Source organism: Hippopotamus amphibius, chromosome 9 (genome assembly GCF_030028045.1).
Source record: "Hippopotamus amphibius kiboko isolate mHipAmp2 chromosome 9, mHipAmp2.hap2, whole genome shotgun sequence".
Classification (NCBI taxonomy): domain Eukaryota; kingdom Metazoa; phylum Chordata; class Mammalia; order Artiodactyla; family Hippopotamidae; genus Hippopotamus; species Hippopotamus amphibius.
Window position 1 is genome coordinate 105,220,087 of NC_080194.1, and position 24,699 is coordinate 105,244,785.

General features: G+C 62.3%; 1 protein-coding gene across 2 annotated transcripts; it reads left to right on the forward strand.

The window, feature by feature from the left end:
* Positions 1 to 1,154: 1,154 nt before the first annotated feature.
* SH2B2 (SH2B adaptor protein 2) lies at positions 1,155 to 23,579 on the forward strand. Of its 2 annotated transcripts, none has more exons than XM_057696058.1 (9): positions 1,155 to 1,229; positions 11,404 to 12,146; positions 15,594 to 15,695; positions 17,187 to 17,278; positions 18,630 to 18,721; positions 18,824 to 18,982; positions 19,790 to 19,998; positions 22,396 to 22,567; positions 23,057 to 23,579. In XM_057696058.1, the coding sequence occupies exons 2-9, from the start codon at positions 11,433 to 11,435 to the stop codon at positions 23,398 to 23,400; spliced, it is 1,884 nt and encodes a 627-aa protein (XP_057552041.1). In that variant the 5' UTR covers positions 1,155 to 1,229; positions 11,404 to 11,432; the 3' UTR covers positions 23,401 to 23,579. The 2 variants fall into 2 exon arrangements, with proteins under 2 accessions (XP_057552041.1, XP_057552042.1); XM_057696059.1 differs by having other exon boundaries at positions 18,827 to 18,982.
* Positions 23,580 to 24,699: the final 1,120 nt, after the last annotated feature.

Consider the following 24,699-nt stretch of genomic DNA (forward strand, 5'->3'; position numbering starts at 1 on the left):
AGCAAGCAGCGGGTGGGGCCTTCGAGCGGCCCTTCCACCCTCCTGCTCACACGGATGCCCTTCTGCTCCTCTTGGGCACCTTCCAGGCCTGCTGGAGCCCCTCCATCTCTTCTGGGAAGCCTCCCGGAGGCCCCCAGCTCGCCAGGGGTTAGTCCACAAGCTCACACAAAGGCCAGCAGCAGTCTTTTTTTGGCCAGACTGGGATCTGCCCTAGCCTATGCCCCGGGTTTTGGGGCCTCAGAACCAAGCAGAGGTGAGGAAGACAGAGCTGTGATCCCACTCCCCATCAAGCCCCGCGTGACCTCTGAAGACCTCCCGCGGGCGGCGTCAGTGTCCCCATCACTGTGAAGGTGGGGAGGCGGGTACCGTGCTCAGGTCTTCCCTGCCCTGGAGCCCCGGGGCGATTTCCGGCACCGGAGCGCTGGGGGGAGGGGGCGTGGTGCTTGCGCTCTGGATTTATGAGAACCAGACTTCGACTTCCCCCGTTGCGACATCTGGGCTTTCTGGAGACTCTCATTGTCCCCACGCCGGAGGGTCCGGGGCCCCCACCGGGCGCCCGTCCCCGAGGGGCGCCCCCGCCCCGTACACCCCACTACTCAGGCCACCCCCCCGGCCCCCACCCGCCGCGCTCCCGGGGCCACCACCCTCGGTTCCGGGACACGCCTCTGCACGGCGGGGATTCCGGCGCCTGGCCTGGAGCCTGCTCCGCGAGGACCGGGCAGCCGCGACTCTCGCCCCAAAGGGAGCGGCTGCAAGCCAGTTCCTAACCCCTCTGGGCCCCAAGGCTCGGCCGCCCAGCCGCCGCCGCCGCCGCCACCCGCAGGCAACGAGCAGCAGCGGCGGGCGCCGAGCAGGCTCCGCGGAGGGAGGGGGGCGCGCCGGGGGCGGGGGCGGGGCTCGCGGCGGGGGCGGGGCCGGGGAGGCGCGCGCCGCACGGGCCGCGGGTAGGCGGGGGAGCGGGCGGGGCGCGCGCAGCGCGGGGCCGGGCTCGGAACGCGCGGGGCTCGGCCGCCGAGAGAGCCGAGCCGGGGCCGCGCCGGGCCAGTGAGGAGCGCACAAGCCTTCGAGGTTGCGGACGACGGAGCGAGGAGCCGCCGCCAACGCCAGCTCTCGCCCGGAGGGAGCCTGAACCCGCCGTGGGCCATGAGCCGCCGGGCCCCGGGAGGCCGGCCGCGGTCCGGGCAGCGCTCCGCCGGCGCCCCGGCCGGCCCGGCCGCAGCTGCGCGCCTGTAGGTACGGCCTGCTTGTCCTCAGTTCCCTCGTCCCCCCGTTCATCACTCCGGACCCCGTCCGTCCCTGAGGGCGCGCGTGTGTGTGCGCACTGCTGCTCCGGAGAGCGCGGCCGCACGCGCCCCGATCCGCGCGTGTTGTCTTTGTGTGCGCGGGTGGGAGGGAGCGCGACCGAGGAGATGCGCCCCCGGCGGGGATCGGCTCTCCGACCCCCATCCCGGGCCGGGAGGGAGTGGCGGGAGGGGTCGAGCCGCCTCCGGAGCAGCTGCGCCCCCGCCCCTTCCCAGGGCCCAGGCCCCTTGTGGGGTGAGCTCAACGGACCCCCTGGAGGAGGGGTCTCTGGTTTGGGGGGGCGTTGTGGAGCGTTGGGGTCTCCTCCATAGGCTGCGGGGGCGGGGGGAGGGCCACCGGAGGCACCCTATCCAGACCACAGTCGCCGGGCCGGCACGCCCTCCATTTGGCCCAGGCCTTCTTTCTCACGGTCTCCTTTCTCGACCCGCCCACCCCGGGAGCTCTCTGGCAGCCCCCAGAAGTGGGGAGGATCGCTGAGGGTGCTGGAGAGGCCGGCGCCTTTAAGAAGGGGGCGGGTTCATGCCCTCCATTCAGGCCCTTCGGCCTCGGCCATTGATGAACCTGCGGACAGCGCAGGGCCAGGCACCGTGCCAGCCCAGCGGGCCGAGATCGGGCAGAGGCAGGGACCCCAGCAGCCCACGAAGTGAGGTCTTAAGGGGGAGAAGTCTGAAATGACTGGGACCCCTCAGGAGCCGCGCAGGGCTGACTGGACAGCCTCAGGAGTGACCGTGAACAAGGATAAGCCTGTTGGTGCAGGGGAGAGCCTCAGGGCTGGGAGCCAAACCTGGATTGAACCCTACCTCTGCCCTTTGAGCCTCCGGTTATCTACCCTATGAAACGGGGTTGGTGCTGCCTCCCTCCTAGCTGGGTGACCAGCAAGAGTTGCCCCCTCCAACACAGGTAGCTGAGCATGGGGTGAATGGGCAGCCCCGAGAAGGCAAAGGAGCCAGAGGGCGCTTACCCTAAGAGGCTTTGGCTGCCTCTGTTGGGGGGTGTGATCTGAACTCCCCACAACCCTGCCCCCCACTTTGAACAAATCTCTTCCATCCTGTCCTCCCTGCTTATCCAGGAGGCCATTGACTGGGAGTGACCTAGAACATTTCAGCTCTAAGAACTTTGGGGGAGGTCTGGAGATGGGGGCATTGGTGAGGTTCAGGGTGTTTATGGGGTTTTTGGAGACAGTTTCGGATGAGCTGCCTCCCTCGTGTCCTCTCCCCCTCTAGAGGGCGGGGGTGATGATGGACAGGAGATTCTGATGCAGGATAATTGAATGCTTCTAAGTAATCCAGTTAATACATATGCTTTTCTTCTTACCTTTACTGTGAAAAATCTGTGTAAAATTTCTGATCCCCTCCTCCCTACTTTGAGGGTCTCCTAGGGAGAACCGCTGCACACACCCAAGGGTGAGCTTCCCTAGGAGGTAGGACCCCCACCCAGGTGGAACCTGGAGCCCCAGGGCTGAGCATTTGGTTTCGAGCTGACTCAGGCCAGGCTAAGGACATCCGTGCCGTTTCTCATGTATTCTTCACGACAACCCTGGGGGTTTGGTACTATTATTATCCTCATTTTGCAGAGAAGGAAACAGATTCAAGGAAGTGAAATGACTTGCCCAAAGTCACTCAACCAACAAGCCAGCCTTCCAAACCTCTTCTCTCAGATAAGAATCTGGTTCCCTCCTCCTGCACTGTCTGTCCATTCTGGGTTGTAGGGAATCAGGGGTCTGGTTACCTTGGGCCTCCTGACTGCTGTTGCCATGGCATTGGGGTCCAGTCTCGGAGCCTGTCTGACTTCCTGCTCTCACTGTCCATGCGGGGCCAGAGGGGCGATGGCAGCTTTGGAAACTGGGGAGGTTTCTCTTCCCCCCTCACCTGGGTGGGTCTGTTTTTATGGCTGCGCTCTGTCCCAGGGGAAAGCAGGGCTGACTCTTCAACATTTAGAGGAGGTCACGGCCCACACCTGTTTGGGCAGGGTGGTGTGTGGGAGCACAGCATCTTTTGGCTCCTCTGGGTGAATCAGGGTTTGGGCTCCACTATCCAGATACTTTCGACCTTCTGTGTCTAGGGCCCACCTGGGGGCGGGTATAACACCCAGCTGTGGGCTCACGGTCCAGTGGAGAAGACAAGCCACAAGCCATGTGGTGTTATAGAGGGACGGGGAGCAGAGGAGGCAGAGTGGAGGCGGGGACAGGACAAAGGGGGGCATTCCCGGGGCCCCCTTGGGCTCAGGAGCCTGCCAGCTACTGGGGCAGAGGAGCAGGTGGGGCAATGCCGGGCTGCGTGTTGAGACTGCAAGCAGTGGACAAGCAGGGACTGGAGGAAGAGGATGTATTAAAACTTGGATGTGGTGAGTGTGAGGAGTCTGGAGATCAGCCAGGCTGGGAGTTCAGTTGTTCGGAACAAGGCCCAGGGAAGCTTTATAAACATCCGCAGCGCCCAGCGTTCTGGGATGCTCAGAGCCGAGGGGAGGCACGGGAGGTCTCAGGTAGGAGTTACTGGTATGTGAGTCATGAAAAAGCCAGAAGGCAGACTGGTGGGCTAGGTGGTGGGGGTTGAAAGGGGCATCTGGCAGATTTGGGGGCCTGGGCCATGGCCCAGGGAGGTCTGGAAGGGGAATGAATCAGGGCCTAGGTGAGTTCCATGACACTAGGAAAGAGGGAGAGACTGCAAGGCTCAGGCCAAGACTGGAGAGCAGTTGGTGCATCTGCTCTGCAACGGCAGGAGGGCAGGGCCAGTGCAGCTAGAGCCATCCCAGCCTGCTCTCCACGTACAGAGCCTGTCCAGGAACTGTCCAGCACCAGGTGCTCCTGAAGGAGGATAGGCTTCCCTCCTGAGCCCCCAGGCCCTGGCATAGCTTACTGTCGTGGGCCCCCGCTCCCTACTCTGACATTGACTTCCTACAGGGCCCAGCCCTGGATTCCCCAGCCCTCCAGCCTGTCAGAGCACCCTCTCCTCTGAGGATGGCCATCTCCTTTCCCAAGGCAGGGCCTGGGTCCCCCTGCTGTGCCCACGGAGTGAGAGCACCCCAGGGACAGGACCGTCTTGGGAGTAGCAGATGCTACAGAAAGGGACAGACCTGCATTTGGCTCCACCTCCCCCCTCACCAATCTGTGGCCCTGGACCCACCCGCATGGCTCCTGACACATAGTGGGAGTTAAGTGCAATTCCAGCAAATGATAGGCCAGTCATCTCCCTTGCCAGAACCGCACTTCCTCGTCTGTATGACCGGAGAATCATCTCTTCCTGGCAGGGAAGATGTGCGGGGAGGAGAGTTTTAAACCCAATTGGATGAGGGTCCTAGAAAGAAGACCCACTACGGAGCCTTGATTTGTAAGGGGTTGGAGGGATCATGAGAAACAAGGTTTGGAGGAGTCCTCTACCCAGAGGAATGGGAGGAAAAGATGGAATGAATATAAGACATTTGGGAAACAGAAGCAGAGGAGCTTTGATTTTTAAAGAAATTACTCATTTAATCCTTACGACAGCCCTTTGAGGTCAGTGCTGTTTTACTCTCTGTTTTAATAGATGAGGAGACTGAGACCCCACGAGGCTGAGTCACACAGCTAGGAAGCCCCGGAGCTGGGATTCTAACCCAGCCGGTCTGGCTCCAGATCTCAGGCTGTTAACCACTCCACTGTCTCATGTGTCAAATGGTCAGATGTGGAGATGGGGAGATGCCCCTACCACGGGGCCCCTGTGATGGAAGCAGCTGTTGGATGCAGCTGTGGGACCCCCCCCCCCCCCCAGGACTGGGGATCTGCAGGTCCCAGAGCCAGCAGGGCTTGTCAAGGTCAGGGGCATCAGTGAAACCTAGGGGACTCAGCAGAATGGCTTCCCCTCTCCCACGGTAGCAAAGGCTGGCAGTTGCGTGGAAGCCGTGAGGGCACAGACCTGCTCCTCCAGCTTTTAGCAGCCGCCTCCTAGTGACGCACCTCAGCACAGGCCTTGGACCATGAGGCAGGTGGGTCTGCGTGGGTGAGCGGGATGGTCCCAGTTCACAGCTGTGGAAACTGATGCTCAGAAAAGCCAGGACAACCTGAGTCCTGCGCCTCCCCTCCCTCTCCCCCCTCCCCAGCCCACATACAGGGACAGAGTCCCTAGGGCTCTTAATCCCGCACCTGTCGCTGTCACTAATCAGAGCACCCACTTCCCTACACCCATTCTACAGCAAAGACCCAACTGGTTCAAGAGTATTAAGACCAGAAATCATGCCCACTTCTGCCTCCTGCCAGGGTCATGGGTCGAGCACAGATATTCTGGGTGGGGAAGGTCGGGGAATTCAAGCCACACCTCCCTCTCGCAGGAGGCCTCGGTTCAGAGCCTGCCCTGTGGGGACACTTTCTGAGGGTGGGGTGGGTGGGGTAGGGAGGAGACTTAAGAACCAACACCCAAGTACCAACAGTGAAACAGAAACAGAATGAGCCCTGTATACTCTGCTTCCATCCGCGGGCAAGCAGCAGGCACTCCTGGCTGAAGGAACAGCCTGCCTGAAGGTTGTCTGTGTCCTACAGGGGGCCGGGGTGCAGAGAGGGGGCTGGAGGGGACTGTCCCACAGAGGCCAGGAGGGCAGCGGGAGGGAGCCTTGGTGGTAAACTGTGGGATTAGCTGGGCCAGGCCAGGCCAGTGGTTCTGAGAAGCCGGGAGAACAGGACATCAGTGGGCACGGCTGGGCCGGCTTCCTGGAGGGCAGGGAGGAGCAGAGGAAGGCCTTGTCTCCCCTTCTTGTGTTGCGGGACCCCAAGAAGAAGCCTCAGTTTCCCCATTGTGAGTGGTTGATGGGGGCGGGGGAGGGGCACTGCCCAGACCAGCACAGAGGAGGATGCCCTCAGGCCTTGCCCCCTCCCAGCAGGCAGCTTCTCAGAGTGTTGGGTGGCTGGTTTGCTCTGCGGGGCCTCCTTCCCTTCCCTAGGGGGTTGGTTTTCTCCTGTGGTGGGGAGGCCAGCTCCAGCTGGGGCTCCCAGGAACATTCCCCCTCTCCCTGCAGACGTGGGCCTGGGCTGCACTGGTGCCTCCCTGCCCCTCCAGGCCGCTGCCCACTGGGCGGCGGATCGATGGGTCGCTGGCCCATTAGCGGGGTGGCTAGGCCGCCTCATTAATATTTTAAGGAATGACCTGGCCATGGGGTCCGGAACTGCGTGCCCCTGGGGGCTGAGGCTGGGTTTTTTTTTTTTTTCTTTTCCAATTGTCAGCGCTATTTTTACCACCGGAAGGCCAGCCGCCCCCTCTCCCAGGAATCTAACCGGGTGGGGGTGGGGGGATTCTCCAGTCTGGTTTCTTGGCAGAGGGGTTAGGAGAGTCCACGCCTTGGAAAGGGACTGGATTAGGCCTCCCCTCCCCACCCCACCCCTGCCCTGCCTCCCTGAAGCCCTATCCCATCACGCTCTGGCCCTGGCAAGATGGGAACAAAAAACATTGTTCCCAGGAGGAGAAGCCAGACAGCCCAGCTGAGCCTGGAAAAACCCCAGGGTGATGGATTGGGGAGGGTGGTCTTCCCACCCAGGGCCCCTGGGGGGCCACCACCTGGTCCGCAGACCAGGCGGAGTGGGGGTGGGGCTCTCTTTGTCTCTACCCCAGTCCTCATGGAAGAAGCCCCTGAATGTGAGAGGCAACCCCCTGCCTGCCCCTGGTCCCACCGCTGCAGGGACTGTGGGGCCCTAGTCTTCAGTGTCCAAGGGCCATCACAGTCAGGGGTCCCTGCGGGCCACCGCTCCAGCACCCCATTTTATGGATGGGGGACCAAGGCCTCGGGAGATACAGGGTCTGGGCCCGAGACAGAGCCCACATCTCCCACTGCCCAGTCCATCGCTGTCCCGCCCTGACTCGGCAGGTCTTTTCTGGCTCCCTGGGGCCAAAGGGGAGCTGGGACCCTGCCCATGGAGGCAAGAGGGCTGAGGACCACAGGGACCATGGGAGCTCAGGGCAGGAGGGCCAGTGTAGGGGGAAGGCTTCCTGGAAGAGGAGAGGGTTTTACACAGCCTAAAGGTGGGGCAGAATTTGGCTAGTCAGCCAAGAGAGGAAGAAAGTCCCAGCCAGCCTGAGAGTGACACAGGCAGAGACTGAGCTGGGAATTCCCAAGGAGCCACCGGAGGAGGCAGAGCCCAGGGCCCGCTGGATTCCCTCCGTCCATAGTCCGTAAACCTGCCCGGCCAGCCCAGACGGGGGCGGGGGGACCCGGGTGAGCTCGTCCACCCTGCTTCTGGTACCTCTGGGTTCCCCTCCCACTGAGGCTCTGCTTTTCCCACACCTGGGTCTGTGGTCACCTGCAGAATGATTGATTGGGTGTCACACTGGCTGGTCCCTGGAGACACCTCCTGGCTCCACTGAGGTTAGGGGAGCCCTGGCCCTGCCCACAGTTACGCATGGATTATAGCACGGCAGAGACCACCTCCTCTCCTGTCCTTTCAGGAAGGGTGGCCCCTCATGCTTTTTTTTTTTTTTTTTTGCGCCACACCACGCAGCTCGCGGGATCTTAATTTCCTGATCAGGGATGGAACCCGTGCCCCCTGCAGTGGAAGCACAGAGTCATAAGCACTCGACTGCCAGGGAGGTCCCTCATCCTTATTTTTAAAGTGAGGAAACTGAGGCCCAGAGGTTGGAGCTGAGGTCAACATCCCTTCCCCAAAGAGCAGTGGCATCAGGCTTGGAGCCCAGGTCAGCAAAGTCCCTGCACTAGGTCTCCCCAGTTCTGGCCCCACAGGCAGCGGGGGACAGCACAGCCCTGCCCCTGCTGGGGCTGAGCCCTCTTCCTTGTGGCTTGCTGTCCCTTTCACAGACAGCCATGCCTGGGCCTCGGTCTGTAACTGGGGCTCCCTGCTGGCCCGGCTGCTGGGGACTTTTACCCCTGGCTGTACAATCCCTACCACTTCTGCGGAGCCCCAGCTGGACCCAGGGGACAGTGAGGGCTGCTGGGCTGAGCATCAGGCCCATAGGCTCCTGGCCAGTCAGCAAGCGGTCGGGGCTGGGGACGGGGGAGGTCAAGGCAGGCCCAACCTCAGTGCCTCCCGGGCCGGTCCCTGCCCGGGACGTGAGCCCCCTAACCTTGGCGGACTCCTCTCTGAGTTCCACGCCTGCTTCCAGTGAGGCCCAGCTGGGCCCCTCCCCCTGCCCCCACACCCCGTGAGAGCCTCCCCCACCCCCATCCCACCCCGTCCCTCCACTCTGCCCTTTCTCCTTGCCAAGAATATGCTCCACCAGAAGAAAGAGTGGGAGGGACAGGGATTGATGCTTGAGGATGAGGCATTGGGCCTGACTTTTTCCCTGCCCCCATCTGCCCCAGGAGGGGCAAAATTCTGCCAAGCGTGGCATGCACACGTGCTGCTGGCTCTGGTGTTCGCCCTTCCCAGGCTCCCTGTCAGCTAGTCTGACCCTCCTGGGGCTCTCAGGAGGGAGGGAGATGGCTCCTGTGGGGAGCACTGCCTTGCTGGGTGAATGGATGAGCTTGGAGCCCAGGGACAGGGCTTCACAGGCTCAGCCGCAGGGCCTCATCCCACCCCACCCCCAGAAATGCCTGCTCTCCACAGGTCAGGCCACGGCCTTGGTGATGGTGGCAGATGCATTCCTGCCTCTCGCCCCCTAGCATATGACTCAGGCCTGCCTTCTGCCCCCACGGAGTGCCTGTGCCAGGTGGAGGCAGACATGGAGACAGATACCTGGGGCACCCCGCAGCTGGCACCTCACTAGAGGGACACAGGCAGGCACTGTGGGAGCTCAGAGGAAGCGCGTGCTGCCTGGGCTGGGGAGGCAGGGGGAAGTCAGGGACGTCTTCCTGGAGGACGTGGGCCCTGGATTCAGTCTTGAAGCCTGAGTAGGAGTTAGCCAGATGAGAAGGAAGAGCAGGGCAGGAGAAAGGCCCAGCATGAGCCAGACTCAGGGGTGCCTCAGTCCCTGTTCTACCCCGGCCCCTCCCCGATGTCCTGAAAAGTCTGCCTCCAAGTTATCACTCATGCCTGCAGGGAGGTCACTCTTCGTCCTCTTTATCGGCATGAAACCCAATGCAGGCCCCACCTCATCCAGGAAGCCCTCTGAAAGCCCTGCTACTCTCCCCCCAATGCTGTGGAGACCTGCTGGTTTGGAAAACTGTCCTCCGTGCTAAGTAGCCTCATCAAGTGGCCTGTTTCCTCCCTGGGGCTGTCCTGTGGTTACTGCCTACAGATCAATGGCCGAGGTTGCCCCAAGGTGAGAGGGAATTCCCACGGTGCCCAATGGCCCAGAGGCCCCGCAGATGATCTCACAGAAGTGGGGCAGCTATTTTTACCCAGCCTTTAATTACAGAGTTTGCATCCCAGAGGAGAGAGGCATTGGGGTTCCCAGGAGCTACAAGGGCAGGGCCATGCCGGGAATTGTGGGGATCCTGGGAAGGCAGGCGAGGGCACGACCCCCCGTCTCAGTTCCCCTAACACCGGCCGGTCCCCTCAGACAGGGGTTCCCCAAGGCAGGGCAGGACTACATCACCCCATTTCTCTACCGGTAATTTTCACCCTGGCCTGTTGGGCGGGGGTGGGGGGGGAGGTGCATAAACAGAATGGCTGGGCCTGTGCCCCCGGGGGTGACAGGGTGACGGCCACCTTGGGGGGTGAAAAGGCAGGACCTCCAGATGACTAAACACACACCATGCAGTTTGGCGATCCGGAGTGAGGAAGGATGGAGGGACCTGGGGATAGGAGGAGGAAGCTGGGATTCCCAGACCAGGGCCTATTCTAGAAGGTCCAATTTGGATGGGAGCTCTGGAGGGAACAGGATTTCTGGGAGGTGGGAACACATATAGAGCGAGCAGTCAGTCCACCGTGATGGGAAGAAGTCTGAAGAGGCAGCGCCTTCAATGCCAGTATGAAAAACTGGTCATACTGGATCCACACTGGGAGGTGGCCCCCCAAAGTCTCAGAATCAGTGTGAGAATCACAGATCTGTCGCTAACAAGCTGTGTGTTCTCAGGCCTCGTGTGAGGGCTTGGGCAGTGACAGCTGTGACATGCCTGGTGTGCTGAACACACTCGTTCCTTCATTCATTCAGTGATGACTGAGTGCCTGCCATGTGCCCAGCACTGGGACACAGCCACACACGAGACAGTCAAAACCACCACCTTGTGGAGCTGGCATTCTCAGGGGAGGGGGAGGTGCTGGGGGGGGGTTGGGGGGAGGGGTTGAGGACAACACAGCCAAGCACGTGGATCCATGGTAGGTCAGATGGGGATAAACACTGGAGAAAAGTAAGCAGGAAAAGGGCACGGAGACACCAGCGCTGCGTGGAACAAGAGCATTTCTTATTTTAATTAGAGCGGTGGGCATGGAAAGCTATCAGACAAGATGGTTATTTGAGTAGAAAACTGAAGGACATGAGGGGGTGTGGGGGAAAGGACATTCCAGGCAAGTACAAGAGAAAATCGCAAGTGCAGAGGCCCTGGGGTGGAACTCAGGTGTGACCAGAGCTGAGTGGGCAAGTAGGGTGGCAGGAGCTAAGCTCAGAGACTCAAAGGGAGGCAGATCATGTGAGGCCTCGGGGGCCATGGGTAGGACTTTGGCTTTTACTCCGAGCAGAGTGGGAACCCTTCCAGGATTCTGAGCAGGGGAGGGCCTGATCTGTCTTATGTTTTAGAAATCGTGACTGGGTTCCTGGGTGGAGAACAGGCTATAGGGGGTGAGGTCAGCTTCCGAGGGACCAGTGAGGAGGCTGCTAAAGTACTGTGGGCAGGAGAAGGAGTTGCAGGGGTCCTGGATGGGGAAGAGTGGAGGAGGGGTGGGGTTCTTGGCACATTTCAAACGTAGAGCCAAGAGGGTTGCATGTGGCTTCCTCCTGTCCACCAAACTTTGGGGACCCTCCGAAGAGGGTACTTAAGGAAGCAAGGTCATTTGGAGGCTCACTGGGGACCCCACTCGAAGGCACCTGTCATCCCAGCCTCCTTGGCCAGGCCAGGAATGACCTTGGGGTTCCCTGAGACTGCTGTTTGAAGAGACAGTGGATTGGGGGGTCCCCCCTCCCTGCTTGTGCTTCTCACACAATGGCGCTGCTGGGAAAGGCTGCACACAGCCCTGGGGGAGCCGGGCAGGGGGGCGCTCCGGACAAGGGCCAGCAATTCACTCACTGGCTCCTCTGCTCCTCTCGCCCGCAGCCTCCGGGGGCTGCGATGGGACGGGAGCCATGAATGGTGCCGCCCCGGTCCCGGTCCCGGTCCCGGTCCCGGACTGGCGGCAGTTCTGCGAGCTGCACGCGCAGGCGGCCGCCGTGGACTTCGCGCACAAGTTCTGCCGTTTCCTGCGGGACAACCCGGCCTACGACACGCCCGACGCCGGGGCCTCCTTCTCCCGCCACTTCGCCGCCAACTTCCTGGACGTGTTCGGCGAGGAGGTGCGCCGCGTGCTGGTGGCCGGGCCGGCGCCGCGGGGGGCGGCTGAGCCCCCGGACGCCATGGAGCCCGAGCCCGCGGGGCCCCCGGCGCTCAAGGCCGCCCCGTACGGCCACTCGCGGAGCTCCGAGGACGTGTCGGCGCACGCGGCGGCCAAGACCCGCGTCCGCAAGGGCTTCTCGCTGCGCAACATGAGCCTGTGCGTGGTGGACGGCGTGCGCGACATGTGGCACCGGCGCGCCTCGCCCGAGCCCGACGCCGCCCCGCGGGTCGCCGAGCCCCCGGCCGAGCCGCGCGACAAATGGATGCGGCGCCTGCGGCTGTCGCGGACGCTGGCGGCTAAGGTGGAGCTGGTGGACATCCAGCGCGAGGGCGCTCTGCGCTTCATGGTGGCCGACGACGCGGCCACGGGCCCCGGGGGCGCCGCCCAGTGGCAGAAGTGTCGCCTGCTCCTGCGCAGGGCCGTGGCGGGCGAGCGCTTCCGCCTGGAGTTCTTCGTGCCGCCCAAGGTGAGTGCCCACCCCCACCTGTGGGGGAGGGGGGCTATGGAGGGGCTGGCTGGCTTCGAGGACCGCACCGCCTGATCTGATCCGCTGGATGGAGTGGTCAGGGCCAGGAGCCCGGATGCCAGGGCCCCCTCTGCCTCTGGGACAAGTCACCCCTCAAGCCCTCTTTCTCAGCCTGTGAGGTGTCAGAAGGGGTTCTGGGTACCGTTCTCCGTGTTACTGGAGAGTCTGGCTGTCTGGCCTGTCTTCCTCACCTGGGGCCCCTGGGTGGCTGGAGCCTCCCTAGATTGGAGAGCAGGCTTGGCACACTCACAGGGAGGTCTGCATCTTTTTTTTCCCCCGTCTGCGTTGGGTCTTCATTGCTGCCTACGAACTTTCTCTAGTTGCTGCAAGCAGGGGCTACTCTTTCTTGCAGTGTGTGGTCTTCTCATTGTGGTGACTTCTCTTATTGCGGAGCTCTAGAGCACAGGCTCGGTAGTTGTGGCACACGGGCTTAGTTGCTCCGCGGCATGTGGGATCTTCCTGGACCAGGGATCAAATCCGTGTCCCCTGCATTGCCAGGCGGATTCTTAGCCACTGGGCCACCAGGGAAGCCCCAGGAGGTCTGCATCTGGCTCAGGGGAAATCTGCTTGTCCCCAGCTTGGCTGCCAGGCTCCAGCCCAGCCCCTGCCCAGGTGGCCCCTTTCCAGCCCAGGTTTCAAAAGCTAAGCTCGTAGCATGCCCAGCATCACTGCTCACCTGATTGCACCTTGCCCTTCCCCTTCTCCAGACTCAGCATCAGAACCCTGGGGGCAGCTTTCTGAGAGCCCTTATCCTCCCAGTACCCTGGCAAGGTGGGCATCACGGTCGCCAGGTCGCAGAAGAGAAAACAAGAACTCAGGGAGGAGGTGTGGCCTGCCCAAAGTCACACAGCTGGTGGGAGGCAGAGCTGGGCTAATGATACCTACCACCCTGATGGTCCTGGGAAGGAAGGGAGTGTGGAGGTGGGAGCTCCTTGTGCACTGGGAGGTTTGGAAAGGTGGGAGGTTGTGGTGGTGCTGCAGCCCCAAGAACCACCCGGGGCCCCACCCACTCCGGGGCCCACCGTGTCCCTGCTGCTTTTAGCCACCCTGAGTCTCGCCCCTTTCTCCGTCTCCCCATCTGTCGGGACTCTGGAAGCTCCCCCTCACCTCCCTCCCCTGGAGATGCAGGGTGTGGGCTCCCCAAGGCTGGGTGCCCATGGGCCGCAGGAGAGGTGATTTCCCAGGGACACACTGACTCTTTAAAGAGCTTTCTCTCCAAGTCCCAGGACCCCCAGACTTGCCAAGGGCTTTTTGCCTGCCCAGGCCACCCCCCGCCCCCGCCCTTAGGTCCCTGAGAGAATCATAGGCCGCTAAGCCCAGCTCCACCGCTTGTCAGACAGGGAGACGAAGGCCCAGTGCGGGGTGGGAAGCGGGGTGGGGCTTGTCCAGGGTCACCCAAAGGGCAGGGCTTCAACACCTCCGGGCCCTGAGTGGCAGCCACAGCTGCCAGGCTGTAAATAGCTAGCGCGTCTGCTGCCCTCGAGGGAGGGGACGCAGCAGCTGGTGCCCTCCGCCTTAGTCCCCTGCCCTCCCGCCCTTCCCCCCCAGCTCACCATTCACCGCTGGCAGAGGGCAGGGTCCCTGAGGGGTCAGCTTCCCAACCTCTGAGAAAGGCAGGTGGGTTCCTACCCCCTGTTCTGGCCTCAGACCCTCCAGTTTTCATGCAAATGTTTGTGGATTTACGAGTGAGCCGCGTGGGAAGAGGGAGCACACCTGGTGGGAGCTCAGGTCCCGTTTCCCAGATGTGTTTGCTTCCAGGGTGCATGAGCCCTGCGGAGAGTCCCTGCTGACACTCTCCCTGCCTTTGAGTCCGGTTCACCCACCCACAGTCCAGATCTCTTCCTCCTCCTGCCCCTGGAGGCCTAGCTGCACCCTTGGAACAGACGGGGGCTTGGGGTCTGCGGGCTTAGGGGCTGTTTTGGGACCCTCACACTGCTCTCTCACACAGCCCGTGTGGCAGGCTTCCGGCCTCCTGCCCCCTCGCTCACCCTGCAGGAAAAGTCTCCTGGACCCCAGGTCCCCTCGTAGCCCTCGGCCGGGCCAGCCCTGGGACCCAGGGAGCAATGATGCTGGCCCCCTGCCGTGAGGGAACCACCAGCAAACTGGTATTTGCTGGACTGGGAAACCTCAGTGGGGTGAGCACAGGATTCTCTGGGGGCCCCAAGGAGGAGGAGCTTAGGCTGCATAAGTGTTCACCAGGTGGCAGGACCCCAACACAGTCTTTTCTGGAGACTCAGGCTGAGTGAGCCAAGGCCTGGGGTCGTGAAACAGCCCAGTGGCTCTGTCTGAGGAGGTGGGAACAGTGAGCAGGGTGACAGGCAGCGGGGCCAGGCCAGACGGGCCTCCAACACCAGGCAGGGGGATCAGCTCCTCTGGCAGCAAGAGCCCAGCTGTAGTCCCCAGTCCGGCCTTCACTGCAGACCTGTCTGCTCCACCCGCTCCAGGACCGCGGCTCCTGCCCCGCAGGCTGGCTGGCTGGCCCGCCGTGGCCAGCCAAGCCCCACAGTCACCGCTCCAAGCCCAGCCCTGCGCCTGCTGGACGGCAGCCAGTGCTGCCAGGAATTCCCATCCGCCTGCCCACCCAACATGTGGCCCTTCCTTTTCCTCCTAAGAAAGTCCCTGTCCCAAAGCCCAAGTCCTGCCAGGAATCTCAGTCTCAAGCCAGCCCCGGGGGGCCTTCAGGCCAGGGCCAGGAGCTCTTGGGCAGAGTGGGGAGGACCAGGCACAGTGTGGCCATCCCCGGGAGTCCTGCCAGCTCACCTTGGTTAAACCCAACACTGGTCCCTTTCCCTCCATCCAGAGATGCAGCCCTGCCCAGCTTCAGGAGTCCTGTTCCCAGTTGGGGCTCCAGACCTGTCCTGTGGAAAATTTAGTCTGAAGGGGGAGATGAACATTTTTTTAAAAATGAACTAGAATGGAATAGAAAATATCACACTCTATCACACATAGTCAGGGTAAATATTGTCTGGTGAAACGTGTTTCAGAGATATTTTTGCCTATGTGTGTGTACTGGGTCACAAGGTCAAATGTATTTCTTACTATGTGTCAAGGTTAAAAATGTGAAAACCACAGATCTGGTGGGTGTGCTGGGCAGGAGGGCAGCTGGGGCAGAGTTCACCCTCTCAGGGCCTCAGAAGTGGAAGAATCATGCCAGTCCCAGCTCTGTCCCTGACTTGCTGTGTGACTATATGGGGAGGTCCCTCTGTTTCCCAGGAACTCCCTCAACTTACCCATCTGTGAAATGGGGATTGGAACACCTCCATGCCAGGGCTGCCTGGCATCCTAAGCTGGGGGCTGCCCTGACCTTGGGTGGGGGAGGGGAGAGAAGAGAGGGCTTCAGGAGGCCCTGGGGCCACTGTCTCACTGCCCCTTCCTCTGGCCTCCCAGGCCTCCAGGCCCAAAGTCAGCATCCCTCTGTCAGCCATCATTGAGGTCCGCACCACCATGCCCCTGGAGATGCCGGAGAAGGACAACACGTTCGTGCTCAAGGTGAGCCGCACCCCTGGCCCCACAGATCCCTCATGGGTGGCAGAGCTTGAGGACGCTGGAGTGCAGAGTGAAGGTAAAGGGCCAGCAGCAGGGCAGGGGGTGGGAGCCCTGCTGGGGCACGGGGGTGTGGTCCTGAGTTTCACTTCCTCCACTCCCTCCCCCCACTGGAGTCAGCATGCACCCACCACATGGGCAGGAACTGGTAGGCAGACTGCAGCAGCTATGCAGACGCTCCTGTCGCCAGCACTGGAGTGTGTGACCCTGCCCTGAGGAGGGGGTGGCCGGGAGGCACCGTGGTGAGTCTGGGGGCGGCTCATCCTTTTCCCAGGCCCCACCTCACCGGGGTGACCTGCTCCGGTTGCTGAGGACACCGCTCCAGGTTGCCAGGGCTGTGGCCCTGTGCCTCCTTGGAGGATTAGAGGGTGTTTGTGAGGCCGGGCCCCCAAGGAGGCCTGTTTGTGCCCACCCAGAGCCCCCCCCAATCCCCTGCCTCCTCTCCAGGCTCTGGGTTGGGTTTATGTTTTTACCCGTCCCTGCTTGTTTAGTCATGAACTCCCTTATTCATTTAGCAAACATTTGCTAACCCCATACCCTGAGTCACCTCAGACCCCGGGGCTGAGCACCCAGCCCCTCCCTGCCTGGCACTGTCATCTGCTGGATGAGACAGGTCAGAGCCTCTCTCCCAACAGCTGGGTGGCCTCTGTGTCTCTGATTATGCTCAGGAGCCCCAAGGCCAAGGGGCTCCTCTGCAGGCCTGCTCTGGGCCTCCGTTTCCCCATTTGTTCAGAGAGGGGTTGAAAGCAGTTCCGAGGACCATCCCAGCTCTGAGATGCTGGGAGTCCACGTGCCCTCTACCGAGACACACAACAAGAAGCTCAGAGCCAGGCCTTGGCATTAGAGACCTGAGTTCAGGTCCCAGCACCGCCACGGAGCGCTAGTGTTACTTTGAGCGAGTTACCTGACCTCTCTGAACCTCAGTCTTCTCATCTGAAGAGTGGGGAAATCATCGCCTCCCTCACAGGGCTGTTGGGAAGAGTTCAGCAGACGAGGCGTGTGCGGGACCACACTCTGGCCCGGCCTTCTCCTCCTAACTCCCCCTCTGGAGGCTGCTTATCCCAGGGCCGTGGCCATGGAGGTGGAGTTCCAGGTGCAAAGGCGTGTGAGCCCCCAACTCAGTGCTGGGCCAGCTGGTGTGCCACAGACTTGAGGGTTGTGGTGCCTTCCACCCCACCTCCCCATCCCGCGCCCAGCCAGCGTGGCTTCCTCCAGGGCCGCATCTCCACAGCCTGAGGACCCGAGCTCAGCAGAGCCCAGGAGGGAGGGGGCTGAGCACGTGGCTGCGCTGCACCCCAGGACCCCACTGTCTTCCCTGCTGCTCACACCAGTGAGCTCCCCTGGGGGAGGCGTGGGATGAGCTATTTGTCCTGGGGTCCAGAGCCCCCTGCTGAGGGTGCTGACTGTGATCTGGGATCTCGGCCACCCCCTCCCCAGGTGGAGAACGGAGCAGAGTACATCCTGGAGACCATCGATTCCCTGCAAAAGCACTCATGGGTGGCTGACATCCAGGGCTGTGTGGACCCCGGGTGAGTGCCTGCGTGCTCCTAGGATGGGTAGACGGGGTGGGGGGGGCCAGCACAGCTGGGCCCTTTCGTCCAGCCTTCACAGGGAGCAGCTTTCTGGTGAGGGCAGGAGCTGAGCTCGAGAAATGGCCTTTTCTCATTGCCGTCCAGTCCGGGTGGGTGCTGGCCGGCATCATGCACCCCCCGCTCCCATGCCCCCACTCCCAGCAGGCTCTGCAGGTTCAGGGTCCAGGGACCTGGAGGGAAGTTGGATCAAGTCTCGTTCTCACTCCAGGGGAAGCTGAAATCACTAGGAGGTAGATGGGTAATGATGGGGTGAGCCCAAAGGGCCAGGGATGGGGGACCAACGGGGAGGCCCCCTAATCCCCAGTCCTGAGGCTCAGAGAAGCTGTCCTGGTAGAGGTGCCCCCCTTCTCTGAGGCTTAAAGGGCGGGCCTGAGCCAGGCAGAGGGGGCCTAGGCGTGGAGTTGGGCAGAGAGAACAGCCCAGCAAAGGCCATGGAGGTGTGCGAGGGCCTGGGACTCGCGGGGAGGAGCGTCAGGGCCCTCGGGTCGCTAGAATTAGAGCGGATGAAGAGGGGACTTCGTTGAGCGCCTGGGAAGCTGGGAGGTCGGGGCAGTGGGGAGCCATGGCTAGTGATATGCGGAGGGCAGCTACGGTCAGCGGCTTGGGGAGGACCAGCAGGGAGGCTGACCGCGCCATCCAGGAGAGATCCGAGGCCGGGAGGAGGAGGGGCAGGCGGCCAGCCGCTGAGCATTTGGCGGCAGCTCCGCTGCCTAATGGGCTGAGCCACGCCCCAGGGGAGGGGCTGCTGCTTTCTAATTAACGTCTTCTTCTAAGGAAGCACAATGAACGTCCTGAGCACTCCCAGCCCCACCCCCACCCCATCCCCAAAGTGGTTATAATCCCTCCGCTGCCACCCTCCCAGCCATCTGCTCCGCAGACTCTGTCCCCAGCCTCCCGTGAAGGTGAACCTCACTTTGCGGTATTTTAGAGCTGGCCCAGATGGGGAGACAAAGGCCCAGGGCAGGGAAAGGGGCCGGCCCTACCCCCATATGAGGGCTTCTGTGGTATCCTAGGAGGAGCCCAGCCTGTCATGGGTTAGGGGACGGGGTCATGTGACCTCCAGGAGAGCTGCACCCCCTTGGAGACCTCTCCATGTGGCCCGGTCACTCCCATGGCGGCCACAGAGCGAGCTGAGGGTGTGACAGAGGGACGTGGAGGCAGAGGGACCCAGGCGAGCAGGACCGATGCTGGCTGTGGGACTGTCAGCCTCTGCCTGGCTCCGTGAGCAGCCCATGGTCCGGGTCTGAGTCCCGTGGCAGGACACGTTTGGGCTTTCTTGCCTTCGCAGGGACAGTGAGGAAGACGCCGAGCCCTCCTGTGCCCGGGGAAGCTGTCTGGCCAGCCGCGTGGCCTCCTGCAGCTGTGAGCTCCTGACAGACGGTAGGTGGGGACAGAGCTGGCTGGAGTAGTGGAGGGCAGGGCTGGAGGTCGCTCGCAGATGGCCAGCCAGACAGACATGCTTCTCACCTGCCACTTCTCCAGCAGTGGACCTGCCCCGGCCCCCAGAGACAACGGCAGCCGTGGTGACAGCCCCACACAGTCGAGCTCGAGATGCTATCGGGGAGTCCCTGGTCCATGTCCCGCTGGAGACCTTCCTGGAGACCCTGGAGTCCCCAGGTGGCAGCGGCAGCAATAACACAGGTGCAGCGAGGCCACGCTCTTCCTGCCGCCCCTCCCTGTGCCCCCGCCCCTCCCTGTGCCCCTGCCCCAGGCACGGGCACCCACAGGCCCCGCCCGCGCCCTTCCTGAGCCTCGGAAGCTGTGACGTTTCATCCCACGGGGTCCTTTGCAGCAACTCGGTTGTTCTGCCTTTTGCAGGCTAGTCTGGGAACGTGACTCCTCCCATGGGCCTTGGTTTCAGTAGAAAACACTCACAGAAAGCGGTACAAAGGGTCAGAGCCAGGGGTTGGGGAAAAAGACACTTGATTTGTTCCCAGGTTTGTTGCTGACTTAGAGAGTGACCCCAGGAAATTAAGCAACCCCACCAATCCGGAGAAAACGCTCAATGATTGGTGTGAAATAAGCATATGTTGATGTCGTGCATGCAAGCACATCGCCTGAAGTCTGACACAGCTGGGGTACTAAGAAGTTCTGTTATTGGTTCATGAGGTGTAAGAGCATTTTACGTATATTATGTCAGAAGAGAAACCACTTGCCAATTGCTATTAATGGTCTCTCCTTAAGACAAAAGGCACCCGTTCCATCATTCGATACATTCTTAGCATTAAGCTATTTGCTAAACCAGACTGTAGTTTAAACCTACCCTCTCTTACTCTATCATTTTCTCCTCTCCGTGCCTCAGTTTACCTCATATGTTTAGTGGGTTGGGTCAGCTCCCTGCCTCATTTTAAATTATTCAAACATCTTACATGCAAAAGCCCAACAAGATAATGCACCCCCTTTTATGTGCCCCTCCCCCACGCGTCTCACGCCATCATCCCTCTGCAGTGGAGGAGGCAGCAGAGCCGGAGCCCGAGGCGGAGCCTGAGCTGGAGCTCTCTGACTACCCCTGGTTCCACGGGACCCTGTCACGGGTCAAGGCAGCTCAGCTGGTGCTGGCGGGCGGGCCCCGGAGCCATGGGCTCTTCGTGATCCGCCAGAGTGAGACTCGGCCTGGGGAGTATGTGCTGACCTTCAACTTCCAGGGCAAGGCCAAGGCAAGTCAGGGAAGGCAGGGGTAGGGGGGTTACAGGGTGGGGGAAGCATCCAGCTCCGGGGGAAGGGTCCTGAGGCTGCACTCGCATCCCTCCCGCACCTCTTTGTGGGGCTGCAGTCTGCCCCAGACATGGCTTCTCCATTATCTGATGGGGAAAGGCTGGGCCCTTCTGAGGGTTTGACTTGGACCCTGTGCATTGGGGATCACGTAACACTGGGGCTTCTGAGGGTCTCCACCTAGAGCCACCTCGGTACACGGCTGGGATCGATCAATGCCCCACCCACCCCAGACAGCCCCTCTTCTTCTCTGCTCAGCACAGTTCACCAGCCCCTCCTGGGCCCCAGCTCTGGGCCAGGCCTATGCTCAGACCAGGCCAGGGGATGTGGAAGGGAACCACACACAGTGAGCCCTAGAGAACCAGGCAGGAGAGGAGGAGCTGGGCCGGGCAGGAGGGCTGCAGAGGAGGTGGGGCCAGAGGAGTCTCCTGACCCCACCAGCCAGAGTAGGAAAGGACCTTGACCTGAGACGTGCAACGGATGGAGAATCTTTGAGGTGAGGACAAGTGGAAAAGTGGTCCAGACAGGGGAGGGCAGTGCAAAGGCATGACCGTGAACCCAGATGGCAGGATCTCAAAGAAGGGCACTGCGTGCTAATAATGCCTAAGGCACAAAGGAAAACATGACAGAAAGTCCAATGATTGTGGGGGGTTACAGTGTGACTGAGTGGGCAGGAACTTCAAACCCCACCCCCATCCTGAGTTTCCGATAAGGAAACAGACCCAGCCCTGGCTCCTCCCAGGACGGTTCCCGGCAGTCCCTGCCGGAAGAGGGGGACCTCAGGACTCGTGCTCCAGGCCTGCACTGGTAGCCAATGTCCCGACCCCCAGCTGGCCCAGCTCAGGCCCTCTCCTGGCTCCCTGGGCAGTGTTGGCCCCACCATGGAGGAGGCAGTGCTTCCACAGGGACACCTCCTTGGAAAGCAGCTGCCCTCACCAGTTCCTCTGACAACCAGGCACTTAACGCCGTCCCTGGCAGCCTGACCCGGAGTTTACTTCTTGGCCAGCGCTGCCCCAAGGCAGCCTCCGCAGAGGGCCTGGACCGATGCGTGCCCAAGCCAGAGGCTAGGATGGTGCCTGGCCCACCGGGAGGCATGGGGCCGGGGGTGGGGGTGTGGCGGGGGGATGTTTGGTAGGGGAGACAGAGCAGGGGGGCTCCTCTCTTTCCAGGGCAAGACCCAGTCTTGAACTTGATACTCCCCCCAGCTGCTGCCCTCTCAGCTCAGTGTCTGTCCAGAGTCCTGTGCAGAGTCGGAGGAGTTAGTGGTGGGACAGAGCAGCTTCCCTCTTGCACACCTCCTGGGAAGGAAGGCCTCTGCCTTCCGAGGCCGCTCTTTTCACCTTCAGATAATAAATGTCTGGAACGTTTTTCCAAAGATTGAGATGCACACGCTCCCTGGGGCCCAGCTCTGCCCTGGGCCTCTGTCCCCAGAGGCCCCTCCCAGATGTGAGGCTGTGGTAGCCCCACTATGCTGTTCCTCTCCGGCTGAACCCCTGCGCTGGGCTGCCATGCGTGCTCTCCGGGTTCTGGCAACTTCTGCCCCTGCTGAGTGGAACACTCCCCTCTCCCCCAGGGCTTCTCTCTCCTGTATGTAGGTGGCTAGGCCTCCTGTCACCATCCTTCTTACCACACACACCCTAGCCGCTTTTCCCCTGTGGGATACACTTGGAGCAAAAAGGGGCTGAAGCCAGAGACCTATGGCTCACCACTAGAGACCACAGGCCTGTGGTTCCTTTCTTGCCGGAGTCGCCTGGCCCAGGGGGCCCTGTTCCCCATGCTTCCGGTGCTCCCCCTGCAGCGCAGTTGAGTAGCACTTCCCCCTCCTGCAGCCACGCCTCCCCCGCCAGCCTGGGGGTTGTTTCCAGCCCGCTGGGCTTGCTTATGTGGGGACAGCAGGCAGACCCCTAGCTGCTGGAGTGGGAGAGTCACCCAAACATGAGTTCTCTTCCTAGCTCTGTGCCCTGCAGCTGTGGGCGAGTCTTTCCCTCCCTGTGCCTCAGTTTCCCCATCTATAATATGGAGGCTATAATCTTTCCCTTCTAGGGCTTTTGGATACTAGGGATGGAGGGGGTGTGTGAAAGGTCTGATGTGGGTGCTCCCAGGATAGGGACAAATGCATGTGCCCTCCGGTCCCAGTCTGGCTCTGTGGCCCTCATTCCCCATCTCCGCCAAGTTGTAACCCTCCCTAAGATGGGGCTCGTGTGTGAGGGGACCCCACCGTCACACCACCCCTATGGCCTCTGTAAGACCTGGTCCTACCCGTGACCTTCAAAGGTACTTGTGAAGCAAGGGGCCAGTCCAGGACACCCCCTCCCACTGACCACGCCCATCTCTGTCCACAGCACCTGCGCCTGTCCTTGAACGGTCAGGGGCAGTGCCACGTGCAGCACCTGTGGTTCCAGTCTGTGCTCGACATGCTCCGTCACTTCCATACCCACCCCATCCCACTGGAGTCAGGAGGCTCTGCAGACATCACCCTTCGCAGCTATGTGCGGGCCCAGGGCCGCCCGCCTGGTAAGACGTCCCTACCTGGCCTGTGCAGACAGACAGGTGGGCAGTGGGGGAGGGCGTCACCCTCAGGCTGCCATCCTGCTAGCCCCGGTGGGATGAACACCGGGTCTTGGGCAAGTTGTAAGCAACCCTGGCGGTCGGGATCGGCGGGAGAGCGGCAGCCCCGTGGGATCCGCGTCCTGAGTATCTGCGGAGCCCTTAGGTCCCTGCGCAGGTGGGGCTCCGCGCCGAGCTCTGCAAGGAAGGCGGCCTTGCCCGGGTGAGCGCGGGAGCCCGGCAGGAGGGCTGAGCGCCGCCGCCTATGCCCGTGACTTCAGTGATCCCGGGAGGTGGGCTGGAACCGGGAGCGCTGAATTCGGCCCCCCGGCCCCGTGTGTGATGCCGGCCACCCCGCTCCTCCGGGGCGCTGGCCCCTATCTGCACGCCGGGACTGCGGGAGGTGGGGCGCGGGGGTCCGGGCTGGGCGCTGACGGCCCGCGGTCTCCCCTGCAGACCCGGGGCCCTCGCCCAGCGCCGCGCCCGCGCCCCCCGCCGCCTGGACCGAGCCGGCCGGCCAGCACTACTTCTCCAGCCTCGCCGCGGCCGCCTGCCCGCCCGCCTCGCCCTCGGAGGCCGGCGGCGCCTCATCCTCGTCCGCCTCGTCGTCCTCGGCCGCGTCCGTGCCCGGCGCCCCGCGCCCCGTCGAGGGCCCGCTGAGCGCGCGCAGCCGCAGCAACAGCGCCGAGCGCCTGCTGGAGGCGGCGGCCGGGGGCGCCGACGAGCCCCCCGAGGCCGGGCCCGGCGAGGGCGCCCGGGGCCGCACGCGCGCCGTGGAGAACCAGTACTCCTTCTACTAGGCGGGCGCGGGTGGCGCCAAGGCCCTGGGGCCACCCGGACCACCCGGACCCGGACCCGCCCGCCCGGGAGCGATGGCCCACGTGGCCATCCGACCTGCGGACCCTGCCGGCCCCCCGCCCGGCGCTGGGTGGGGAAAGCGAAGCTCTTCAGTGAAGACATAATGTTATTAAAGAGCCTGTTTTAGGGACTGCACCTGGCTCTCCTGTCGTCCTTTCTCCGGCTCGGGTCCTCCTGGGCCTGCCGGGGAGGAGGGGGCGTCACACACCGGCCCCCTGTAGAGCCCACCGCGGCCTGGCGCCTGCCCGGCGCCCACCCAGCTGTGTCTTAGGGGCCCGGCTCCCCGCTGGGCGAGTGAAGCCAGTAGACAACCGGCAGTACCTGTATGAGGTGCAGAGATAAAGCGCTGGGCCCGAGGCCCATACAGGTTGGGGAGAGGGCTTTGGCGGAGCTGTGAGAGAGGTGGGGGGGAGGGGTGACCGAGCACCGGTGTGGGGGGTAAGAATAAGGGGTGGGGGCGGGTAGAGGAAAGATGAGGGGCGTCATCTTGGGACACAGTGAAGGATGGGAAGTGGGGCCAGGTATGGGGGCCTTGAATGCCAGGGTGAGGAGATGGACCCTGGCAAGGGGAGAATAACCGTGTCCTTGGGTTCGTGGTTGAGGTCCTGGCAGTGTGGACCGGATTGCTCCACATTAGCCCACTGGGGGATTGGGTAGTGGGAGAGGCTGGGTTTCTCACCTTGGACCTAGATTCAAACTTGCAAATGGCCTAGAGGGCCTCCCACCCCTCACCTCCACCCAGTCCCCACCCCAGCCCCTTGCCTCGCTGCAGGCAGAGGTCCAGCTGTGGCTCCCACCTGGAGACACAGCCGGCTTGAGGTCCCAGCACCCCAGCCCTCGGGCGGTAATCTGTGCTGAGGAGGATCTTGTTCCTGCTGAGCAGAAGCCCCCTCTCCCTCCCCCAGTCCAAACTCTGCCCCCCACCTGGGGCCACAGACTCACGGTCCCTCTGCCCAGGGGCACCCTTGCAGGGCCTGCATCCATGATGTGCATTTCAGAGCCCCAGACAGTTAATCCTCCTGGGACTGCTACTTCGGCACCCGCAAGCCCTTTCCCATGTGAGGGGCACCAGCGCCCCTGAGGGACTCCCAGAGCTTTGCCGCTTGAGTTACCCCGTCCGGACGCACAAAATGACCAGGAAGTGACTGAGCAGCGCTCCTGCTGCCGCCGCAGTGAGGGAGTACAAGGCTGGTGCGCATGACAGCCCGTACCTCAGCTTCTGGCATCTCCATCCTCGTGGC

What these genes read in the sequence shown, in the direction of transcription:
- SH2B2 (XM_057696058.1), top strand. Translation starts at nt 11,433, where the DNA reads ATGAATGGTGCCGCCCCGGTCCCGGTCCCGGTCCCGGTCCCGGACTGG. An exon ending in AGTTCTTCGTGCCGCCCAAG is followed by an intron (nt 12,147 to 15,593) that starts GTGAGTGCCCAC and finishes CTGGCCTCCCAG; the next exon opens with GCCTCCAGGCCCAAAGTCAG. An exon ending in GGCCCAGGGCCGCCCGCCTG is followed by an intron (nt 22,568 to 23,056) that starts GTAAGACGTCCC and finishes TCTCCCCTGCAG; the next exon opens with ACCCGGGGCCCTCGCCCAGC.